At 42.4% G+C, this 23,804-nt stretch overlaps 1 protein-coding gene across 4 annotated transcripts in view; it reads right to left on the bottom strand.

Annotated features, from left to right (window-relative positions):
• The window catches only part of UST (uronyl 2-sulfotransferase), a 179,868-nt gene that overhangs the window by 4,159 nt on the left and 151,905 nt on the right, over positions 1-23,804 (bottom strand). The window contains exons 8-11 of one of the 4 annotated variants that reach the window (XR_010372169.1): positions 6,592-6,868; positions 2,280-2,485; positions 1,888-2,051; positions 444-483 (exon numbers count right to left, since the gene is read on the bottom strand). Coding sequence is in view for 3 of the 4 variants with exons in the window: in XM_064447003.1 (XP_064303073.1) it covers positions 424-483; positions 2,280-2,485; positions 6,592-6,868 (543 nt within the window). In the remaining variant the exon portion in view is untranslated. Of the gene's footprint in view, positions 1-423; positions 484-1,887; positions 2,052-2,279; positions 2,486-3,626; positions 6,869-23,804 lie in introns of those variants that run through there. The other 3 variants (XM_064447003.1, XM_064447004.1, XM_064447005.1) reach the window with 3 other exon arrangements.

Here is a 23,804-nt window from a genome sequence, read left to right as displayed (position 1 = left end):
CAGCTAAATTTGCAAGATGTGACTTCAGCCACCCATCCATCTGCTTATCTGCTCTTACTGCTACAGAATCACCTTTCCCAAACATAAATCTACCTTACAGCCATGCCATTTCTGCGGGTGTTTGTTATGCGACCAAACAAATATGACTACGAATTAATCTTTGTCCCAAAAGGACATAAATGGTCTGCTGAAGGCTAAGAAGTCATTCATATTTAGGCGGTTACCTGAAAAGTTTAGAGTTTTAAGGAAAAGATAAGGGGAGACAACTCTACGTAACTAAAATTTTGCATGGTACTTTTTTTGCCTTCTAAAATTTAGGACTGATCTTAGAGCAGGAGAGAAAGTTCAAGGACTGACACTTGGCTAAATCATAATCATTGCTTTTTCACAACCTTCCTGTGTGACATTGGGAATATCACTTACCCACTTGCTGTATCCATTCCCAGTGTAAGAAATGGGGATAACAGCACTTCTTTACCTCCACTGTGGATCAAAAGAACAAAGATATTAATCATTTTCCAAGATGCTCAGACAGTATGGCTAGTGCGGAAGTACCCTACAGAGACTGACCTTGGGAAATACACCAAATACGGCCTATGGTTTGTTCAAAAACAAACAAATGGAGAAAAATGAAGACAGAAAAGACTTACAGCTCTTCAGTGAGGCACAGGTACCTCATTGCTGCTTTTTCTAGCACATCCCTCCAGCACCATCTTGGGAATTTTGTCTTCGTTGTCTTCGTTGCGGAATCAGAGACTAACAACTAGAGTTGATCTCCCCTCCCTGAGCTTACCACCACAAAAAACAGATTGGAGGCTCCTAGAAGAGAAATTCCCATGTGCCATGGGAAGCTGTACCCTGGACTGTCACTCTTGTGTATACCGTGAACTCTAACAGCCTCTTTTTTTCCTGCACCCAAAATGGAGATGATCAAGAGTTCAAAACTGGAAGATGCAATTGGCCTTTGCTACCTGACAATGCTCCCATGAGCCCTGAGGTTATCTAAAGTCTTCGGTATTGTTCTGGCCTGCAGGACTACTTCCCCTTGTGGCCCAGTAACGAAATATTAATTACTTCACTCATTAGCAGCACCATTGCGCTGAGAAGGATTCCTTTCACTCAGCTCCTTCCTTACACTCAACCTGGAGAGAGGTTTGCTGAAAGATCAAATCTGTCTCAGAGCAGCTCCTGCACATCAGATACTGGTATAGGCTGTGTGCTTATACTCTGCCAGGTTTCTGAGGTAGAGCAGCAATTCGTAGAGCATGGAAAAAGCTAAAACACGCTAACTTTTTTGTTAGTTAGCAACTAACTAACTAACCAACCTACAAATCACTACTCTGAAGCAGCATTTGATTTTGAAGCATGGTCTCGAGTTTTCCAGATGAGCCAATGCCATAAAGAGAGTGAACAGTCTGTGTAATGCTTCTGCTGGATGCTAATAGTTCATCCTAGCCTTGAGACAATTTTTCTTAACCCTGAATAGCATCGCCTCCATGTATTCCTGCTAATCTCTACTTTTCACGGCACCAGATCCCCACTGGTGTGGCGGAATGCTTTGCCATCGGCCTTTTTGCCCATCAGATCCAAAAAAGGGAACAGAAGGATGGCAAGTTTGCATAAAGCACGCTCCTACCATGCCTGCCTGACAGCAGTGTTATTAACTTACCCTTTCAGCCACAATCAGTTAAATACAAAACCAGACTTGCATTCTTCATTTACATACTCAGAAAAGGAAATCCACAGGTTTATATTCAAGCTCCAAATTCAAATATACCACTGGTCAGATCTTACCATCGTACAGTGTATGAAAGGCCAAATACATACTTGCAGAAAACCTCCCCCCTTCCCCACCCACTGTTGCCCCAGAACGATCTTCCAACCCACCTCCTGGCTCTTCCAAGATGACAGCATCAGACATCGGTGCTGGGGCACAACCGTTAGTGTGTGCTGGTGTTTCCATTACACACACCTATTTTCAAAAGCTTATGACTAAGCTTTGAAGTTCACTTTGTGCTGCAGTGTGGCATGCAAAGCCATTTCTGGGCAAACTAAAGAAAAGGCACGACAGCTTTTCAGTTGTGAGACATCAGCAACTGATTTATGCTGGTTGAGATTCAACTTTCGACCATCAAAATAGGATCCCTTCCACCCACTTCTAACATTTTGCAGGGGATTTTTTTTTACCCCCCAATGGCTGTTCCTCACAGAGCTGCCTTCCAGCACCCTTCCCACCACACCTGTGGGCACCTAAGCAGAGCCCGAAGTTGCAAACAGACCCTGCAAAAGCAGTCCCGGTGACTCCAACACCAGTAGGCAGGCACCTCCAAGGCTTGGTAAGACCTCTCTTGTTTTTCCAATGGGGTCTGTATAGGGAGGTCTATATGTGAGAACGTTCAGTTCTTTTCTCTGGTCTTGGCTCACACAAGCAGGTTGATCGACAGTGTTTTGTGTTTGCTGAACTCTTTGCAATAAAGGCTGATTCCTTAAAAATAAAACAGAAGGAATGTTGTGGTATTGTGTTACAGTATTCTAGCTCTCAAAAACGTTGCTGTGTTGTTTTAGGCTATGGCGTAACGTCATAGATGTTCCCTTTCTTAAAATGGAGGGAAAGATTGGAACACCATTACCCTTAACTGGGAATTACGGGCCTTTATTTTTTAAGAGGATGTAGAGTTTTACTCTTTGGCAGACGACGTTTTTTCACTTGATGAGAGGACCCAAGCTGGCATGCAGCATGGTTTCCTTTGTCAGTCAAAAAAATCTACCTTTAGAGTAAATATTTTCATTACATCATCGAAAGGAGGAAGAATTCAATGGCTGGCATCCACAGGTCTGTTCTTCAGTGTTTAAAATTTGTAATTTTTTGGGTGTCTTTATGATACTCCATACCATTCTATATTATAACATTCAAACAATTCATCAAAGGTCCAACGATAAAGAATCACAAAGAAACTGAAATGCTTCAAATACATCATCGGTTTCACACACCTTCAGTTCTGCCGAGCTGCTTCTCTACATATAAGTAGAGAACATTTCGGATACTCAGACTTAGCCTTGCATCATCTGCACCATTTATGTGGAAGAGAATTAAACAGGAACAAAAAACCGCATCATTTGTCACTGTCACTTGAAACTTAAGACTGAAATTTACTTTTTCCAGAATGCCGCATTTTAACAACGGTTGATTCTCTCTTTAGTGTGAAAGTACCGATGTTTTACTTACCTTACAGCCTCACTCTGGACTATTGGAGCTTTTGTGCCTGGCCATCAAATACCACAGCTAGTGAAATGCAGTGTATGGGGACCAAGCTGTTTCTCTCCGGGATACAACTTCTTTCTCCTTAGCAGTCCTGTGTCCTTAGCAGCCACAAAGCACATAAGACAATGTACTTCAGGGTTTACTGCCCATCTCAGGTGAGTGAAGTAATTCGCCTTCACTCTCGCACCTCCAGGCAGTTCGGGACGTAGAATAACCCAGGAACAACCTACCCCAATCTCGCTGCTAAAGTATGACTTTTAGATGACAAACTATGCCGCACCCAATCCTGTTGTGCTAAGTGCATCTTCCCCACGGCTGCTGTACCCAGGCAAGAAAAGCAGCATAAGCAAGTGGACTATGGCGCTACGAAGAAATGTACAAGTTTTATTTTTAAACATCACTGGACCACAAAATAAAGAGTCATATGGCTTTTTTTTATATTTCAGGAGATGGTAGCGAATAAGTTAAAGAATATTTCATCCCAAAACATACGTTGCTCTCATTTATAGCTAAGCTAATGTACACATATGTTTTCTTATTTTCATACATGTCAAGCACCCACCTTTTTCCCCCCACAAAGATTTACAAGTACATGCATGGCACTTCCTACAAAGCTGTTGTGGGCTTAAGGCTTACAAACAATGATATTTTTTTTTTTTAATAAGAAATATTCATCAGACCAAAGTATAATCATTTAAATCAACTTCTTCCTGAGCAACTTAGAATTTGGAATGTGCTGAAAAGTTTCAATAAATAAGTCAAAGATTAACCAGCTTAAAATGTACCTTTTAACAATTAAGTAAAACGTATTTCAGGACAGATAAATAGGCCATTGGACCCAGAATCTTAGATGCTATGTGCCAGATAAATTTATGAAGTGCCATTCAAGGAGGAGAGGCCAGGTTGATTGTTACGAAAAATCCAACAACATTAAAACCTAGCAAGTAAATCATTAAACAGGTTTTGTATTTAGGTTATAAGTAGTGATGGCTGAAGATACCATTAAATAAACAGATAAAAATAGACTTTACGGTAAGCGGCAGTGAACTTGCAGGAAGGGTGATTGTGTTAAGTGACTGATTATTCTGTTACAACGTTGGCAAAAGGATTCAAACAGAATTTCAGAAAGGTGAGACTATTAGTTTTCTTTGCAAAATATAACAACTCCACAGTGTGTAAACTAATCATTACTCTTTCAATGTAATTTCATAGAAACCACTTAAAATATACAATGCAGCAGATTCATATTTTTGCTAATATGTTAGTTGTTATCTGTGCCATTTTCAGCTTTCTTTAATGTGCTCCCCCACGGTAGTGCATTGCTACCACCAACCTGGGATGTTAATAATGAGAACAGAATCTTCTACATAATATTTTCTGTAAGTTAGCATCTTGTCTTAACATGATTCCACTTCTTTATTTTCATTCTCTGCGTGTAGGTACAGTGAAGACTGACTGGTGATGGAGATGGGCCATAATGTCTACTGGCTCTCAGCAGGCTCATGGAAGAGGAAACCCTTGGAAAGCACAGTCGAGCTTAGCCCGAGTTTATATGCCTCGTCCATCACAAAATAACTTTTGCTTGTTACTGCGAACTGAAGCATGACCTTGCAGACAGCAGACGTGCTGCTGAGGCAGCTGCAGAATAGGAAGCTGAAGAATAGGATGTGAGCTGGACAGAGGTGCATTGCCCCTGAAGTGTTACTGGGACTCCTCCTGGCATGGAGCTGCAACTCCTCAGCCCTGCTTCTTTCTTGTGCTCTAGGACAAGAATTTATTGCTGTTATCCTCTACTAGTCCAGCTTCCTCTGGCAACAACAGTGCACAAGAGGCGAAAGCCTTGTCAAGACCCCCAAGGCCCCCCTATTCTGCTATGGAGCAGATGGCCAAACAGCTCTGCCCATTGCTGCGGAGAGGTCTGTCACGTCTGCACCACCAGTCCTGGCAGGCTGCTGAGTAGCCGGCAAGCCCACATGTCACAGGGAACCCCAGGGACACCCACCTTAAAGACAACAGCAGGTCACGTGTTGCTATATGCACGTATGCTATTGCCCATACAGCTAGGGGAGCTACTCCCCTTCCCCTCCCAGCCTCCACTGATCCCCTTTCTAGTGTTTGCTGATAATGCTTGTAGTGATTAACAGGGCAAACTTTCACAGTGACTCTTAACAACGTATCATTGAATCGACTTTAGTTTCCCAGAGTATGCCGCCTTCTTTTCTTTGTTTTATCATTCTGGAATATTTCAGCTAGAAAAGTTGCGTACGTCCATATTGTTAATTTTACTTCTAGCCATGATAAAAGCAGGCGTCTGGTGTTGGCGCTGGTGGGGCAGCTGCGTTCAGCTTCAGAAGTGAACAACTAAGTTCTGTGATCGCAGAAATACCAGTCGTGCTTAATAGGAGTTCCAGGTCATCTATGTTTTCTAATGAGTGACTTTTTCTTTATCTCTTTGGATTTGTGACCCATGAGAAGAATAAAAATCTACAAATACCCTTCCTGAACATAAAATCCATACGCTGCACCTTTTCCTTCAGAGTCTAATAAAAAAGTACTCAACTGCAGGAACAAAACTCTACTGTTTAGGTAACCCTGCCTTGCACTTCTCATCTGTAGTTGCCATTGACTGGCCAGGTAACTTTTTCCATTCTATGAACTAGAAGGGTTTACCAAAAACATCTAGTTCCTGTAACTTGCCTTATGTCCACTAATATTAATTTGCCAGAATAGCAGCCTCGCTCCTCCCGCACAGGGAAATTCAGAAGGCATTATCTAGCCCCCTTCTGAGCCTGTTATCCTCGATGTGCACAGACACAGCAGTGGCTCTGGCCGTACCACTGGGGTACCAGTGTGCTCTGGGCAGAAAGAGGCACTCCTCCCAAATGGCTCACTGCCCGTAGTCCGCATTGCCGGTAGTTAATGCCGCAGTGTTATGCAATGAAGACTTGTTTCTGGAGAAAGAGAGAGACAAGAGTCTGTAAAATTTACTTTACAAGACCACCTAATCTATTCTCTTATGTTTCGTAGGTGTCCAGAGGACTACTGTGTACTCCAAAAGTTATTTTGTGATAGACAGTAGATAATTCTCTCTTGAACTACCCTATAGCAAGGGTGCTATAGAGCCAACACCATACAATGAATCAAACCCGCAAAACCAGGGATCTCCCAATGGCCCCAGCATGTGGGAATGGTCTCTTTCATTCTGTTTCAAATGCTGCTGCGCATTAACTCAGTTCCTTAAGGAATTACTTTTAATAATAATTAAAAAAAAATCTTAAGAAAGCTGGAAGGATCACCAGAAGAGAAAGGATAGTTCTTCTATCCATCACCTTTTATAGATATCCTCTAGCCACTTTTCATCATCTTCCTCATCATCCATCGGTTCCTCTGTTTCCAGGGGAGAAGGAATGAAGAACTCAGGTCTGGGACGTGATTTCCTGATATGAGACTTCAGTCCAAACTTGCGTTTTAGCAGGTGGAACTGTTCTTTGACATAGTAATAAAACTCGTATTCATATCTCATGCGTTGGTAGAGGATCTGTATTGCTTCTGGAGAGGGGACGGTCTTTTTCACTGTCACAGTCAGATTACCAAGCTTCCTATGTTCTGTAAAAAACCAAAAGAAAGCAACATGGTGGGTGCTGATTAATGAGACCAGATGTAAACTTGTTTTTTTTAAAAGATTAAGGCATGGCCCTGCTGCATTACTAATACAAATGAGTTCAATCTGTCTCCTTAATAATGGATTTACTTTTAGTGAGAGATGAAAAAATACAGATGTTTGAAGAAAGACTTGCATGTTTAAAGATGGCTAGTTCATATGTGGCATTTGGCATTGCATACAATCACCAAGGATCTTAACTGGCAATGGTTATCTGCACAAGCAAATTAGGTCATACCAATTATGAGCAAAAACTACATGCAGAGAAACCCATAATCTTGCCTAGCTTTGGAAATTTTGCCTGATGTGTGTGAAGTATATATCCAGCGCACAGCTGAGCTGAGCTAATCAATTATTTCCTAGGTGACATACTACGTCATGTTTCAGTTGTGCTTTATTATTGTTCAAATCTAAACAGATATGTATCTGTCTGAATCCATCTCAGGCTAGCACCGAAGCATTGTTGGCATCACTACATGACACCTCAAGACCAAATGTGCCTGTTGACCATCGCGTCCTGTTATACCTGTTAATTAAACCAGACTCGTCTTCCTGTCATGCCTTGGGACTGGAAGATTTCAGTATGTTTCTCTTCACCTGACCACTTTTGCTTTGGTAAACTGAAATAAAACACCTTTAATGTTAATGAAGAGTTAGAGTTGCTAACAAGAATGCTGAGGCGCCTCTTTGCCTCCTCTCTCATTAGATTACCATTGGAGATAAATGTATTTGAACAAGGTGTAAAGCAAACTCTCAAGGCAATCATTTGGCTGTTTTCTACTAGACGGCAACAGGCTGCCAGAGCATCCTAAGTATTTTCTTCTTCTCCAAGACAGAAACGTAACTGAAAGTCAGCTGTGAAGAGGAGAACAGAAAAAGCTGGAAGTACTGACCTGTAGCATCACTGCATCCCCCCCTAACAACTGCAACTTCCTTTAGGGAAGTGGAGATGAACGTCACACTGATGAAGTACTAGCTTCTGTAATTAGGTTTTCTGAAACCTAAGTGCTCCAATCCAGTAACATAGATAAACTACTGCAGTGAAGAAGAGCTGAATTTTCATATGGAAACCTAATTCTTATTGTAACAGCAGTTCTGCAAGTTGGAGGAATTCAAAAGGGTTGGGCCACAAAGCACAACGAAGAAAAAACTTAGAAGGAGGAAGCAGACAACAAAGAACATTTCATGTTTCCAACTGGGTCCCAGCAGCAGCGACCACCCTCATTTGCAGAGGGGGACCTGGAATCAAAACAGGATTTTATCATGGGCGGAGTTTGGCTCACATGAGCAGTCCAAACTGAGCTCTTCTGAAGCACCTTCCAGCAAAGTTAAACACATGCTTAGCAGCTCTACAGAGAAACACATTTTCACAATCATTTACACAGAAGACTAAGGGATGGATCGATGGTTCCTAGTAGGAAAAGTAAGTTGTTCTTGGGATTCCACAAGCAATACATCCGTCCAAGAGAAATAATCAAGAATAACTTTTAAGGGAAGAGAGGAATTTTAACCAAAGGCAAACCCATTTATTTCAAGAGGTAATAAAAGATGAGTAAGTCCAGCCAGCAAACACAACAGCAATGATCTTCAGACAAAAAATATGTATTATACAAGATTTTAAATCTTGAAAAGTACAACAGAAAGGTAAAGCACAGCTATATGAACATGAACTGCTTTCTTTGCATTTTAAATTATTAATGTTCATATAGCTTAGGGTACCCACACCTATAAACACATTCTAATTTCCAGACAATGGACACACATTTTCCTACTTCAGAGTAAAGGAATTAAAGACAAACAAGTGAAAGCTGTTCATTTTAATAGCCTTATGTGAGACAGCAAGTGCTGCTGTGCTGGACATTCTCATATTCATTTGACTTCATTATGTCACATGCATCTGGTGCAGAAGGAAAAAGTCATATATGAAAGAGGTATTCTCCCTTTCAGTTTTGCTTACCAATTACAGCAAAGTAATTTGAAATGTCAGAAGAATACGATACTAAGAAAGAACAGGTTGACTAGCTTACCAAACGTAATGCTGTTCTAAATCACAGAAAAAATTATTTTAAGCATTAATTTTATTTTGCATTTGTACTTTTAGAATTAAGTTCTAGAGGAAAGGAACTTTTCTGTTCTCTAAAGGAAGAATGGTTTTCATTAGTTGGTAACAATTGAAGCATGCTGCTCTGTAATTAAATGGAGCTTTTACACCAAACTGCGTAGTTCTTTACACTGAAATCTCTGTCTCTACTCATACATCTAAGTAATTAAACAACTTACTACACAGAGTTCTTTGTTCTTTAATTACAGTCATGTATGGTGATATATGCTCTACACTTACTGACTGTTCACAGTTTATCAATTTGTACAGTTCTTTTCAGATAGGAGTGAAATGATTAATATACAAAAACTGAATTAAAAATCAAGAAGTGATCTTTAACGTGCTGCCTAGCTATAAAAAAGTCTAGAGGAAGGATCATGAAATGCTTGCATTTAAAACAGACATTAGCATAGAAAGTGCTACCCGTAGCTGGTGGATGGGGTGAAATACCTTCGGTGAAAATACTTGGGTTCCCCAAGAGCTTACTCTCTTCTGCACCACCTTTACCCAGAGACTGGAATAGACTAACAAACGTCTCATCTTTTAAAATTCTTAGTCAGTTGTTCAAGTTGCCGTTGACGGGTACTAGATGAATGCACTCCGGGAAGGACGCTGTACTCAGTCTGGTCTTGGGTGAGAAGGCAACTGCTGCCTTATGATTACTGAGCGCTTCAAGACGTTCTTCTTTCTGCTGCTCAGCTGGTAGCTCCTGCCAGCTTTGCAGTCTGGTTTTCTTTACAAACTCAGCAGCAAATATACACTACTAAATATTGCATTTATTAAGCTTAAGCCTTTATACTGCTTGCCAACTTCGTTTTTATTTAACATAGGTTATTTCTGTTACAGAAAACTCCATTTACCTCGCTGGAAAAGCTCTTTACTTATACGGTCCCTCCAGGACTCTAAGTGGGAAAAGCCACTTCTTACAGCTCCAGCTCCCTTTGGTGGCTGCTCCTCCCAGCAGAGAGAGGCACTTGTGTTCGGCCCAGGAGCGCTGCCAACGATGACAAGGTGACAAGCGCTAGACTGTTTCCTGGGGGGGGGGGGCAGTCAGTATGGGGCAGGAACAGCCAAAGGGGAATTCACTGGTGGGGTGCCAGGCAGGGAGCAGCCCGCTGGCACCCCCTCTGCCAAAGCAGCCAGGTGCTATATGCCACCCTTGCGGTGGGCAGCGAGAAAGCAGCAAACCATACTCTGAGTTTGCAGTAGTCATGGCATAGAGGGTTCCTGGATGTGTGCAATTCTTCTTTGCTCTATGCACGTGTACCTAAGCCTATAGATGTACGCATACGTACAGAAACACCCATACTCTGGGGGGCTACAGGAGCAATGTAGATTTTCTGGCCTCTGTTGGTTCGCCTCGCAATATAATCATCAGTAACTGCAGTGCATAAATAGCCGTGAGGTGCTGGCTGTCAGATGGCGTGAGTTGGGGCTGTGCATGGTTGCAGGCTCAGCCCTTCGATAAAACAAGTGAACTTTGCTTTTTTTTTTGCGCTTGGATTTTATTTAGACTGGTTTCTAATCTTAAATACTCTTAAAAGGCCCTTTAATACAAATATGAATGAAATCACAGAACTGCCCCTTGAAGTCACCTTAACCACCTCTCCTCATCATAGAAGCAAAATGGAAAAATTAGGTAGATCTGGCTTAAAGCCAAAATAACAATCTGCATATGCTACATAAACCCAGCTGTCCCACCAAAGGACCCCCATTTTATGACCTTTGAGACAGCTAACCATATGGAGGGCAACAAACTACACCATTTACTTTTTGGGGTTCTTTTTTTTTTTAAACTGTTTGCTTTGGCATTCTCTTAAATTGCTAAAAAGAATGTACTACACAGTAACTCAACCTCCCAGTGCAGCCTGCTCATGACTTGAATTAAGACTAAATTGGTATTCAGATATTGATGAAGAAAATTAAATTCTTTTGGGTTATCAGGCGATAAATACTTACCATTACTTTCCCCACTCTCTCCTTTTCCTTTTTTTTTTTTTTTTTTTTTAAACTAAAGAATCGGCGTTACTCACTGTAGCAATCCAAACCATTGGGGAAAGTGGTTTTTATACTTTGTGGCTCAAAAAACCTTGGATTGCCATATTTAGACAAAATGATCCCGAAGGCATTCTCCACCTCAAAGGAGAATTTCGGCATGACGCTCTCTCCGGCGCCTCGCTGTTCGGTGGGTGCGATGCAGAGGCTTGCTCCCCAGCGCTGCTCCGCAGCTGCTGGACGGAGCCGCAGGGATCCCAGCGCCCTCAGGGATCCGTCGGGGAGAGGTGAGCCAGGCTGGAGCCAGCGCAGGGTGGCTGCAGGCGAGCGTAACTGTGGGCTTGCCCAGCTTATGCTCGTGGTGGAAAAACCCCACGCCGAGCTCTGCTGCTCTAAGGCTGTGCGAACACGATGGCTGTCACAGATACAGTAAACTCATTTCCTGGAACTACATGGGGAGGCCCCACGTTTCAATCATACGCAGCTGAGCTGCAGCACATACCTACTTCTCCACAGTTTTAAATGGAAATAAATGTATGTCACTGTGGTTAGATGTGACGTACGAATCGGCAAGGGCCTCTGCTTGATATGCCGCTCAAACGATGGCTGTGGTGCTAAAACAGGGCTCTGATGGCTATGCTAGAAATGATCTCCCCCCCGAATATTTAACTGCCGCTCAGCAGAATATTTTCTGGCACAGTTAGTCTGCTTTTCAAACTTGAAATTTTTAGCTGAGCTCTTGAAGGATATCTGGAAAAGGATGGTTTGGGAGAACAGATGAGATGCCGATGGGTTCGGCTCATGGGCCGTCTTTCCAATGGCCACAGGGCTACTATCGCCCAGGAGCGCGCCGGGCCGGGGGCAGGTCCCAGGTGGGAGGAGGGAGGTGGTGTGCTGCGGTCGAACTGCACCACTGAGCGCCTTGTGTAGGCTCATGTTTGCTAAAGGAAAGCAGGGACAGTGGAGAAAACCTAACTGGCCGGGAAGAAGTGTATTAAAACCCAAAGTTGATGAAAAAGTAAGAAGTAATTTGCCCCATAGCATCTGCTAGGCTTGTCTGTCTGAAATACTATGAATCCCAATTATTAACCTCCTTACTGCTAGTTTACACTCTCCTCAGTTATTCACATCGACAAAATAAGGTGTAAGTTTTAACAACATGTTAGATAGATATTAGACACTCATGTGCATACTGAAGACAGGTACGCTAGGCTCTCAGGCAAAGCTTGCTTTGTTTTAACATTTCTGTCCTGAGTTATTGTGCTGCTTTGATGACATGGAATGACTCCTGACTCCTGGGGATTAGGAGAACTCTAGCCCACTGGCACACAGCAATGTCCCATCTCCCAAAGGTCACAGATGGATCTCTCGGGAAGGCCAGCTCTCCAGGAATCACAGGAACACCCAGAACTCCAGAGACCTGCAATCCTAGGCAAACTGGATGTCCTGTTTATCAAAATGGGAGAAAATACACCAGACTGTAATTAGCACAGACACTGCAAAATGATGGCTACCAATGACAGAGCCTGAACCAGGTAAGATAGTTATAGCAATGCTTTCTTCTTTCTTACTACTGCATTATGTTAGTGATAAATATAAGTACCACTTTGGGCCAATAAGGTTGAAAATAACAAAAGAAACATCCTACAGCATGCAAGTAACATATATTGGAAATATATCGCAGAGGTCAGCGCTGCACTGGTCTCGCTGTCAGCTGGACAACGTAACAGAGGTACGTGTTCAACAGTGCTCTGAAATACTACTTAAGCTATTAAAGGCATTATATCACTGTTGTGAAACGCTTGCCTTACAACACACTCAGCAATGCAAATATATAATTTTCTCCATACTTTGCAAACAGCTACCACTCTGTGAGGTCTCTTCTCCAGCCAGGAAGTATTTATCAAGAAATCTCAAACTCTCCTCTTGGAAACTTCACAGTGTTATGCCTTTACTCCTACCGGTCCAGAGCTGTGGATCCAACAATGTGGATTTCAAGCTGCGTGAGACACCTCAACTGCCCTCCCTGTACCACACACTGCCTCTGCTGCTGCCCCAGCCTGGAAACGTGCTGTGTCTCACACATGATCAGATAACAAATCTCAACAGGATCTTCTAAGGGACTCCTTTATTTAGTGTGCTTTAATGGTGCATTCCCAGTTAAGGTAAGTCAACACAGAAGGAAAAAAAAAAGGCGAAAAGGCGGATTCTTATAAGAATGTGGTCAGGTACTTTTATTGCTGTTAAGCAACTTCTAAGTTGAACTAGACAGGGTTGGAGGTGCCAAAACCAAAGTCATCTGCAGAGGAAATGCCAGGATTCTCTAGTTCGAGTTGCCGAAAGAATTGCTATGGTTGCAGTTCATATGCAATTTCTGATGTATCTTTTATAGCTGTAGAAGTATTATTGAATGGATCCAGTAAAATCTGGATCTGACAAAACCACAATTTAAAAATAGGTTCTTAAAGATTGCTTGTGAACAGTGTTGCATAGTAGGTTACCCAGATACTAACATTATTACTTTTTTGCAGAGAGAAGAAAAAGTTGCAGTGATCGAGACAAATTTCATCAGCGCTCACAAGCAGGAAAAGCTTCACCACAGGTATGTTATGCAGAAAATCTGCAGAGATATAGCCTGGGACTTGAGAACCTAGAGCAGGCATCTTGCCTTTGTGCTTTGAGTCACAGTAGGCTGCTATCTGTGATTTTTGTCCACAAAAAGGAAGCAATGGAAGAGGCGTGCTGTGCAAGCTTAAGATGTCTAAGAGGGATGGAGTGAGGTGGAGGTGTCTTCATTTCCATATATAGTATTGATGAGTGCAATACTGGCATATAGCATCCAGCTTTGTAACCACATGCTAAATCAGACAGGGTATGAAAACAGCCTCAGAATGAATACTGGGGTTGGAAGGGACATTTTAGAGAAAGATGATAAACTCATTCTGGTCAGCTTACCAAAAAAAGAAGACTGAGAGGTGACTTGTTTACAGCATCTGCATATTTTCATGGTGACAAAACTATGGATACTGAAGGGTTGAAGCCAAAACCAGAGAAATGTAGACTGGAAGTAAGGCACAGCTTTTTAAAGTGGTGAAGGTGATTAATCACTAGAACAAAACAAAAAGAGTTGATTTGCTATCATGCATCTGTACTTGGCCCTGGTGAAGCCACACCTCGAATCCTGTGTTCAGTTTTGGGCCCCTCACTGCAAGAAGGACATGGAGTTGCTGGAGCTTGTCCAGAGAAGGGCAATGAAGGTGGTGAAGGGTCTGGAGAACACGTCTTATGAGGAGCAGCATAGGGAGCTGGGATTGTTTAGCCTGGAGAAGAGGAGGCTGAGGGGAGACTTTATGGCTCTCTACAACTACCTGAAAGGAGGTTGTAGCGAGGTGGGTGTTGGTCTCTTCTCCCAAGTTACTAGCAATAGAATGAGAGAAAATGGCCTCAAGCTGTGTCAGGGGAGGTTTAGATTGGATATTATTAAAAACTTCTTTACTGAGAGAGTGGTCCGGCATTGGAACAGGCTGCCCAGAGAGGTGGTAGAATCACCATCTCTGGAGGTATTTGAAAGGCATGTAGACGTGGCACTTCAGGGCATGATTTAGGAGACGTGGTAGTGTGGGGTTAATGGTTGGACTTGATGATCCTAGAGGTCTTTTCCAACCTTAATGATTCGATGATATTTTTACATCAATGCTGGATAACTTAACCAACTCCAGTTACTGACCTCTGTGCAGAAGTAAGAGAAACTGCGTGGTCCATAGCACACAAGAAACCAAGCTGAATAACCCAATGGTCCATTTAAGCCTTTCATAGATGCAAGTTCCAAACATCTTATATGTGTCAGTTTCTAAGTCGGGAGCATCACTTCTGAAAGCGTTTTTGTCAGTGCCTTTGAGACACCTCAGTGTGAATGTACTTTTTGGAATATGTCTGAACACTTAACTTGCTACCTTTTCCAGTCTTTGGCTGTTCAAACCTAGCGGTCACCATGCTGCAGCATCAGGCCTTACAGGAATGTGAAGCATCACCATATTTTTTAAAAAAAGTTTGAGAACATGGCCTTAAATATTATTAATTCTAAATGCTGCCTCTTCCTGTCTTCCTAGAGCATACATATCACTCCTTATTGCTTTATGTAAGAATAACTACTGAAATAAGAAACGAAAGCAAAAATACTAACTAGGAGTAAAGTAATAGCCAATAATAAAATTTATGCACTGCCAAGTTAAAACCACTACTGAGAGTATACAGGACTGGGAGATGTACATTACTGTATGAAAGCTGCTATTAAAATGGAGAAAAAGAAGCTATCAGTTCTCTTCTCCCTTGTGAGAAAGTTCCCAGTTCTAAGAAGATTTTCTCCCAACTGTGTCTGCACACAGACAACTGAAAGCCCTGAAATTGTTTTATTTCTTATTATTGCAAGTTAGAGGCGGTCAAGAGAAAATTCTCTCTTTTGCCCTTAGGTTCTTTTGTGTATAATGAGTGACTGAAGGCAGCCAGGGGCTGAGGCACTGGTGAAGAAGGAAGAATGCTACCAAAGCAGAAACAACACACTGTTCCTTTCAAGTTCACCCCCTCCTGGCCCACAGCCCAACTGCCTTGGCCAGCTGCCAGGGTATCGGGACAAAGGCTTCCTCCTCTGGCCAAAACTGAGGAAAAGGGTCCGTTGTTTAACACAGGCAGACTTGTTTCAGCAAGAGAAAAAACTAAAAAGAAGGGGAATTATATTAACTGGAAGTCCTGGGAGAGGAGAGTAATCTAGTGTGGCTAATGCAATTCTCATCCCATGCTTTTCCTGGAGAGGGAACGTCTAGATTCTCTACCGTTCAGGCTAGAAGGCAAAGTATGTCTCAACAGGGCTAAGCCCTAAGGCTCTAAGGCTGCCAGGGTCTTCGTATCCCCCAAGGTTACAGAACCTGAAACAAGAATGCATCTTTCCTCCTTTCAGGGAGCCCCAGGGCACCCACTGCTCACCCCCCATTACAGCACTTAATAAGCTTGTGTGAAGGGCGAGTGTCCTTACTCATAAAAAGACAGTAATTTCTATATACCTAGCAGACCTTGAAGAGTCTGACAAATAGATAAGCCAAACATTTAGCTATCTCGGGACTTCAGAGTGACTGAGTCTCCTACTGGATTTCCACAAAGTCATTAAACCCAAGTCAAGGTGAATTCACACCTGGGCTTTTTGCCATGTCTGTAACAGAGCCTGCAGCCCTGGTCTGCGATGGGGAATTTGGAAAACATGGGGTTTGCTGCAAGTTGAGAGGTTGTGACCCTCCCTGAAACCTCTGAGGCAGATGATGCTGCAGAGGTTACACAGAGATATAGTGGCTCTTCGTGCCAACCTCAGCACTTCTTAGCAGCACAGCCACAGGCTGGGGATGAGGACTTGAAATAGGCAGAAAAAATCCCTAGGTCTGGCATGACCCATTGATGCTGAGCACCGAAGTGCTTGGGTGAGGTGGGCTACCTCAGAGGTTGTATCACAGGATGTAGTGCCTCAGTGAGCTGTGGCAGGAGACTTCCCCTAGCAATTATTCATATGTCTGAGAGTTTTCACAAGCAGGCCCCAATTCAAGGAGAAGTGTGATTTTAATCTGCTTGGGTTAATATAAACGAATACAGGACATTTTTAGGTGCTTAGATGTTGTTCAAACATTGTATTTACTCTGTATTCCAGGCAATAGATTTTCTTCCTGAAGGAGGGGGAAAATGGCATTTCTGACACATACTTATGAGACCAAGATCTTTGCAGATGAAGGCCTCACTATGCATCCCGTGCATCTGCACCTGCTAGTAGCAAAGACAGCCTCCCCCATGGCACCTCTCCTCTATCTTCAGTGACTTGTGAGTTCAGCTCCAGTACACCTCGACCACTCTAGCTCGTATGTCAGCACCAAGAGCAACCCACTGAGGAAACAGTTTGCTCAATGATCCTTTTTAATTCAACTTGCATTTAGCATTACTGTGCTGACAGGGAAGAGATACATGGGCACATTGTTCTGCCATCTATCACCTTGTTTACAGGAAGTATATTCTCAGTAGCCGTAGCTCTACTGCAGGTTAAAGGAATTAGCTGAGTACTGTGAAAACACACATGAATCAGAATGGGAGATTTACAGGGTATGAAAAGCTGCTGCTCCTGCACTTAGTCCTGCAAATTGTCTTGTGTCTGCAGTGTTTCAATCAGTACTTTCATTCCAGTGTTAGAGAGACTGGCTAGTATCACAGTATCCAGGATGACTGCACTGTTTTGATTTAATGACAATACTAGCCCTGGCATAATGACTACTGTGCTTCTAGGTTATATGGCACAAAACTTTCGCTTGTGCTTAAGAAAACAGGAGATAAAATGACCTGCTATCTTTTTCCATTTCAGTATTTATGGGCACATGTAAACATTTACACCTCTGAATGAGGACAAAATAGGACAGAAACCAGGAAGGATGTGACAGCAATTAGGAAGAGCTCTTCAAGAAAAAACAATTTTGGGAGTGAGTGAGGTTACTAAAAAGAACACTAAACCTGGAACAAACCATGCTTTTGTTGAAGAATCCTGCAGTTTTCTACACTGTGATTTTCGGGAGTGGTGAAATAAAGGCCCCCAGCATTACTCACAAGACATGAAACGTTAAGAGTCCATCAAGATAAAGAGAGAAACCTGTTGTGGTGGGTTGGCCCCAGCCAGCAGCCAAGCACCCATGCAGCGGCTTGCTCACTTCCCCTGCCCCCGCAATGGGACAAGGGAGAGAACAGGAAGACGAGAGGGAGAAAACTCGAGGGCAGAGATAAGGAGAGTTTAATAGGTGGGGGGGAGCGGGAGGGAAGTGATGCAAAGGAAATCCCTCACCACCTCCCACAGACAGACCAATGCCCAGCCAGTTTCTGAATAACGGCCACTTTGGAAGCCAAAACCCCTGTTCTTCCACCTCCACCCCTGCTTTTATTGTTGAGCATGACATTATATGGTACAGACTACCCCTTTGACCAGTTTGGGTCAGCTGTCCTGGCTGTCTCCCTTCCCAGCCTCTTGCCCATCCCCAGCCTACTGGTAGAGGGGGCAGAGCAAGAAGCAGAGAAGGCCTTGACGCTGCATGAGCTCTGCTCAGCAACAGCCAAAATACTTGGGTTTTCAGCTTCATTTTAGCCACAAATTCAAAACACATCACTATATAGGCTGCTATAAAGAAAGTTAGCTTGAACACATCCACAGCCAGCAGAGAAAAAATGGCTGCTGTCAGGTGTGGGCAAGCCCATCATACCTGTCTCTAGGAAATATAAAATACATACAAAATGCACACAAAATGCATATAACAGGCATAATGGATCAGATGAAGCACCCACTTAGTCACTATACTGAGTATGTGAATGGTGGCCAGTAGTGGATGCTTGGAGGAGGAGTGGCAGAGGCACAGACTGTGTCTTCCCCCAGTGAAGTCTCCCAGCTTCTGGTGCTCAGCAGCTATGCAGCCCTCGAGCCAGAAGCTGCATGGATGGCTACTAAATCTAGCGACAGAACGAACCTCTCCATTAATGCAGCGGTTTTGCAATCCTACCAAAGTTTTGGTCATCAGCATGGTGTGTTGCAGGGAGTTCAACACTATAGTTATTTGTCGGTTTAAAACAATAAGAATACAACCAACACCACCCACCCCTTTATGTCTATTTTAAACTTTTAGAAACTGATTCTCCCTGAGAAATTAAGACTAATAATTTTGCATTCAATCTCTTTGTATGGGTCATTTTTTGTGTCTATCATATCCCACTTCAGTTTTCTCTTTTCTAAACTCAGAGGTCTATTTATTAAATTTATTTTCCTACGAAAGCCATTCCATGTCCCTGACCACCTCCCTTGTTCCTGCTTTCTACCTTTTCTAATTCTGTTAGACCATTTTTGAGATGGTGTGATTAAAGCTACAAATAATGAATGGAAAACGCTGCAATTTGAGGTTAATAAGCCATAAAACACAACTAATTTTAACTTTTTTCCTATTTAAGAACGAGAAGTAAATGATAACCTATGTGCCTTTACCACAGATTTGAACTGTTGCTTGTCCCAAAGCAGAGACTGAGAATACTTCTTTAACAAAAAAGGCGATTCAGGGCAAGAGATTTCTTCAGCTTTGTAGGATAATTCTAAAAGCAAGAGGGGAACCCATAAGTACACTTAACTTACCTGGTAAAGTAACAGAAAATATCATTAAGAACCTAGAGATAACATTTCAGTGCCCAATTTCAACAGATATTCCTCAAAACAACAAATCTGATTTTCAGTCTACAAAATCCTGTTCAATTCGCTAAGCTTACCAGAAGAATAAATGCCTAAATTTCACTCCTGCCCAACAGTTCAAAGAAATCCTGAAACCATAAATGATCAGCTTTTTAAAATCTGCAGTCAGAATGCACCACTGAATATATTCTTCTTGTTTTTGGTTTTTTTTTAAACATAATATTTTAATGAAGTTATGTGGAAAACATGATGAAAAAGTTATCTGAGAGAATGGTACATTCAGGGTTTCCATAGTAACAAAAACAATGAAAAAAAAGTCAAGGGAGCTTTGGAAAGGCCTGTCCAAAAAATAAAAAAATTAATCTCTGGGAGGCTTGGTGTACTTTTATGTAGAGGGGGCACCTACCGTGTTGGATGTGTATATGCACCTACACATGGCAACAGGGCCCTAAGGTGCATGTTTTGGCTTGGCAATCACTGAGAGATCAATGCATGCAATCAGGTTTTGTCTTAGTGCTGAGTATGTGGGTCCCAGAACCCAGTTCGGTTCTAGATGGAGGCCAAGTTCTCCTATAAGCCCGCAGGTGCTGGGAATGTGAAGTTGTGACTCTGGGCTCTTCAGAGCTACATTCCCCACAGGCTACTCTGGTGCGGCCAGTGACTACGGTCCTCAGTTTCCAAACAAATATGGTAACCCGGGCACATCACGTTCAGCTGAAACTTCATCCATCTGCTCGCCACAGTGGTTGACGACGGTATTTCTGGCACGTTCCCAGAGCATTTAATTTTCTTAAGTACATTTATTGAAGAAACAAAACCCCCTAAACTGAGCAAATATAGAGTCCTCATAAATATAACTACTTCTTTTTTTTCCATTTGGTCTGAATAACAGCGGGAAACGAAAAACCGCAAGGCTGAAGGAAGTGAAGGGACTATTTACGTAGCATGGGAAAATTAAACTGAGATTCAACACTTTAAAGTGGGTGACATCTGTTTATCAAAATACTTTTGTTGTACCTCTCTTGCCTTTGATTATCTAGTCAGTCCGCTAAGACTTAGAAACATTGAGGCGGTGCTAGATTCATTCTTTGATTTTACTGGCAACCTGTTTAAGTTCTGCCACTTCTTTGAAATCAAAATGTTTGTCTGGCATTGCCAATTGCTAATAAAATATACCAATGTATCATGTGCCATTTCTTCACAAAATTATTTGCACATGTGTGTACAATATTAAAAGATGTGTGGCACTTAGAGTTTTCCCTTTCTGCACATGAGATACGAAGTGTCTATGCGCTAATTTATTATTTCTGTTAATAGAAAACCTGTTGAACAAGTGGGATGTACACCAAGATGTGGTCTGGAAGGATAACAGAAGCAAGCTGTGAACTGAATAGCTGAATTAAGCAGGAACTCAAAGCATTGATTTCTACAAGTAGCTTGCAAAAACATGCACCAAGGAAAATAATTTTCAGCGATTCAAAGCAGAACCTTTGGCTAAGTGGTGAGCCTGCCCTTAAAATAGGCTCAATAATGTGTTCTGCAACTGCACAAAGTACTGGAGCCTACCAGGGACTACGTGCCATATTCGACCATCAGCAGAAGGCAGTGCCACGTAAATGCTGAAATTCAATATACAGACAAATATGTTTTGCAACTTCACCGCTCTTCTGTTAGTAAAAGCTCTAGATGAACTGGGCAGACATTTTTGCTAAGTTGTTTGCTAAAGTATAAGACGACAGACTGAGGTTTCTTGCTATCAGCCACCTGCACTGGCATAGCTGCACCAAACAGGCAAAGTTGTACAAGCTGCAATTCGTTCCTGTTACTTTCAGCTAATAAGAGCTGAGCATGGTTGACTACAAAAAGGGTCTGCAATCCCATGGGCGCTGTTCTTGGCATATCAGGATGTGTGTGTATATGTGTGTGTGTATATATATGCCTATTAGGATAATATCTTTCTTTCAAGAGCTTGGACACCAACAGCACTCATCTCACCCTTTTTCAGCATGCTGACTGGAAAGAACAATTTGCCATTTGCAAACAAAACAAAATAATCTTAACAAGAGAAATCTGTTTCATTGTGCTTAAAAAGAGTAGACATCGTCCATGCTCAGCATCTCACCCGGTCATGAAGAAAATCAATTGGTTTAACACACAAAGTCATGAGCTAAACTAAGCACCCAAAACCAGGAAAGACCATGACCTCTTCAAAGTTCTATTTGGCATCCAGAATTCCCAGATTATACCCTGCCTCTAATGGCTTTTAACTGACATCACAGGCACTCAAAATTTACCACTGAACTTACCACTTACTGAACTAAATTAAGAATGGGAATGAATAGGATAGGGATCTAGATGGGAAAACAACCTCACACCCGAAAGATCCACAAATCCTGATACCTTTATGATGCAACTGGATAAACACTAGTCCCTATGAACCAGGACTCAGTCCAGAAAAACAGGTTGAGGACTTCTCAAACACTGAAACATAAGCTGCGGACAGTGCAAGACAAGAGATGTATCTTACATGTGCATCCAAAAAACCTTGGAGAGAACATGGAGGAAGCAACTGGTGAAATTACCTTGCTGCCAAATACCTGAATAGGTTTCTTTGACCACTGTCCCCTACCCCAGATTGTCCTGCCATGCCTCACCCTCCATAGTTTTACTATCCAAACTCCTTCCCCAGGTTTCCGGTCTTCTGCAGTTTATTAACTCTAAGCACTCTTCTAGCAGCTGCTTTGGTCACCATGCAGGGGTTTCTCAAGAGTTTACTAGAATAGATCTTCCTCTTCATTCATCTCCTTTGCTCTTGGCAAGGAAGTCCCGGGCTTCTGCTGTGTTTCTTTGCCCCACAGGGAACTAGGTCATAGACTTTGCTCCTAGAAACACTGCAGGAAAAGATACCACCAGGGGTGCTAAAAAAATCACAAACAACACCCCAACCGATTCCACCAAAAGCTCATCTTAAACAGCACTCAGTGATGCACAGATCTACCTATTGGATAGACAAGGAGAGCACTAAGAAGGCATGATATAAACTTTGTTTTTATATGCGTACTTAATCCTTGCTCCTACAAACACTATTGCATGCCAACTCCTTGACAACATCCATCTCTACCCAGCCGTACACCAGTATACAGCATGAGTGAGAAATATTCCTGCTGCTGAACTCCAGGCAGCCACTCAGGGCATCAAACAGACCCTCAGAGAGATAAACAGCCTCTTACCTCCCTTCACCGATCATGCAGGGAGTTTATTTTGCCTGGTACATAATTTAAGCACCTGACATTAAGTAATGTCAATACCCAGTGAAGTAAGCCATGTTGTCAGCTGCCTGGAGGCCCTTCAAAGATCAATCACGGCTACTGCGAAATTGGCAGAGCACTTGCAAGGACAGGGGAGAGCAGAAGAAAACTTAAAAAATAAAAATAAGACTTCAACGCCCAACAAAATATTTAGTGGTATTTAGGCTAAAACAGAGTTTTCTGCTAATATTTTCATTCAACATTTTAAATAAATTTGCTTTGGCTACACTCTCATTCCTGTCATGTCCAATTTCCACTAGCTTTTAGGAGATGTATATTGTGTATCAGCCACACATTAATACTACACTCTCATTTTATGTAACAGAAAAAGAACATGTTCTTGCCCAAGCAGTAAACTTCCAAACTTGCTAACATCCTGAAAGCCCTGAGGGTGCAGCTCTGCAAAGCACTGGTGGGGCTCTGTCCACACGTGCTCCTTGCAAGGTAGGCATGCACCAAATACTCTGCTGCAGTGACATCAGCGTGCTCCACGTCTTCCCTCAACACAGGCCCAACACAGCCACCGGGCTCTCCCAGTAACTTGTGCTGCACTTCTTTCTGGCTAGAAGCAAGCAAACATTGAAACAACCCACCCCCCGCCCCTCCAACGGTGGTCTAACGGTGCTCTTTATCCGTCTCCTCTTCCCCCTTCCACTCCACATAAAGCAAGAAATCAAATAATGTAGCTGATTGTTTGGAAATGAATCAAAGCAGTCAAGCAGTTGGAGGAGCAAAGACCAAGGCAAGCGCACAGATTTTGTTCTAAGCCCTGCATCTGCATGCTGTGTAATACCAAAGATGTGGTACTCAATGACTTACAGGTGTGTGTGTACCCCAAGTACAGCAATACATCACACAGCAACACAACTTTATAGACCCTCCAAAATTCAATTGAAATAAACACTATGGAAAAAGACAGACCACTACAATTACCTTGTTTAATATTTCCACTACACAAAAAGTATTAGATGGAATCATACTGCAAAAAGCACAGGAATAGTGTATATCGTTCTTGATATGACCATGTTCTTCTTGAAACATGTTCTTGAAATGAAAAATTGATCAATTGTTCATTGATCTGGCAGAACACAAGGAACAATGTTTCTTCCTATGGTGGATGTGCAGAGCTGATTAATCCCATAGCTACAGGGAAGCCAGATCAGACGAGTCAAAGAATGCCATGGGGAAAGCAAATTGATTGTGAAGAGAGAATATTTCAGGGCCTGAGAACAGAGAGG

This window comes from Phalacrocorax carbo, chromosome 3 (assembly GCF_963921805.1).
Source record: "Phalacrocorax carbo chromosome 3, bPhaCar2.1, whole genome shotgun sequence".
In the NCBI taxonomy this organism is placed as follows: Eukaryota; Metazoa; Chordata; class Aves; order Suliformes; family Phalacrocoracidae; genus Phalacrocorax; species Phalacrocorax carbo.
Note: the sequence above shows the minus strand (reverse complement) of the source record. Positions and strands in the feature narration are given on the sequence as shown.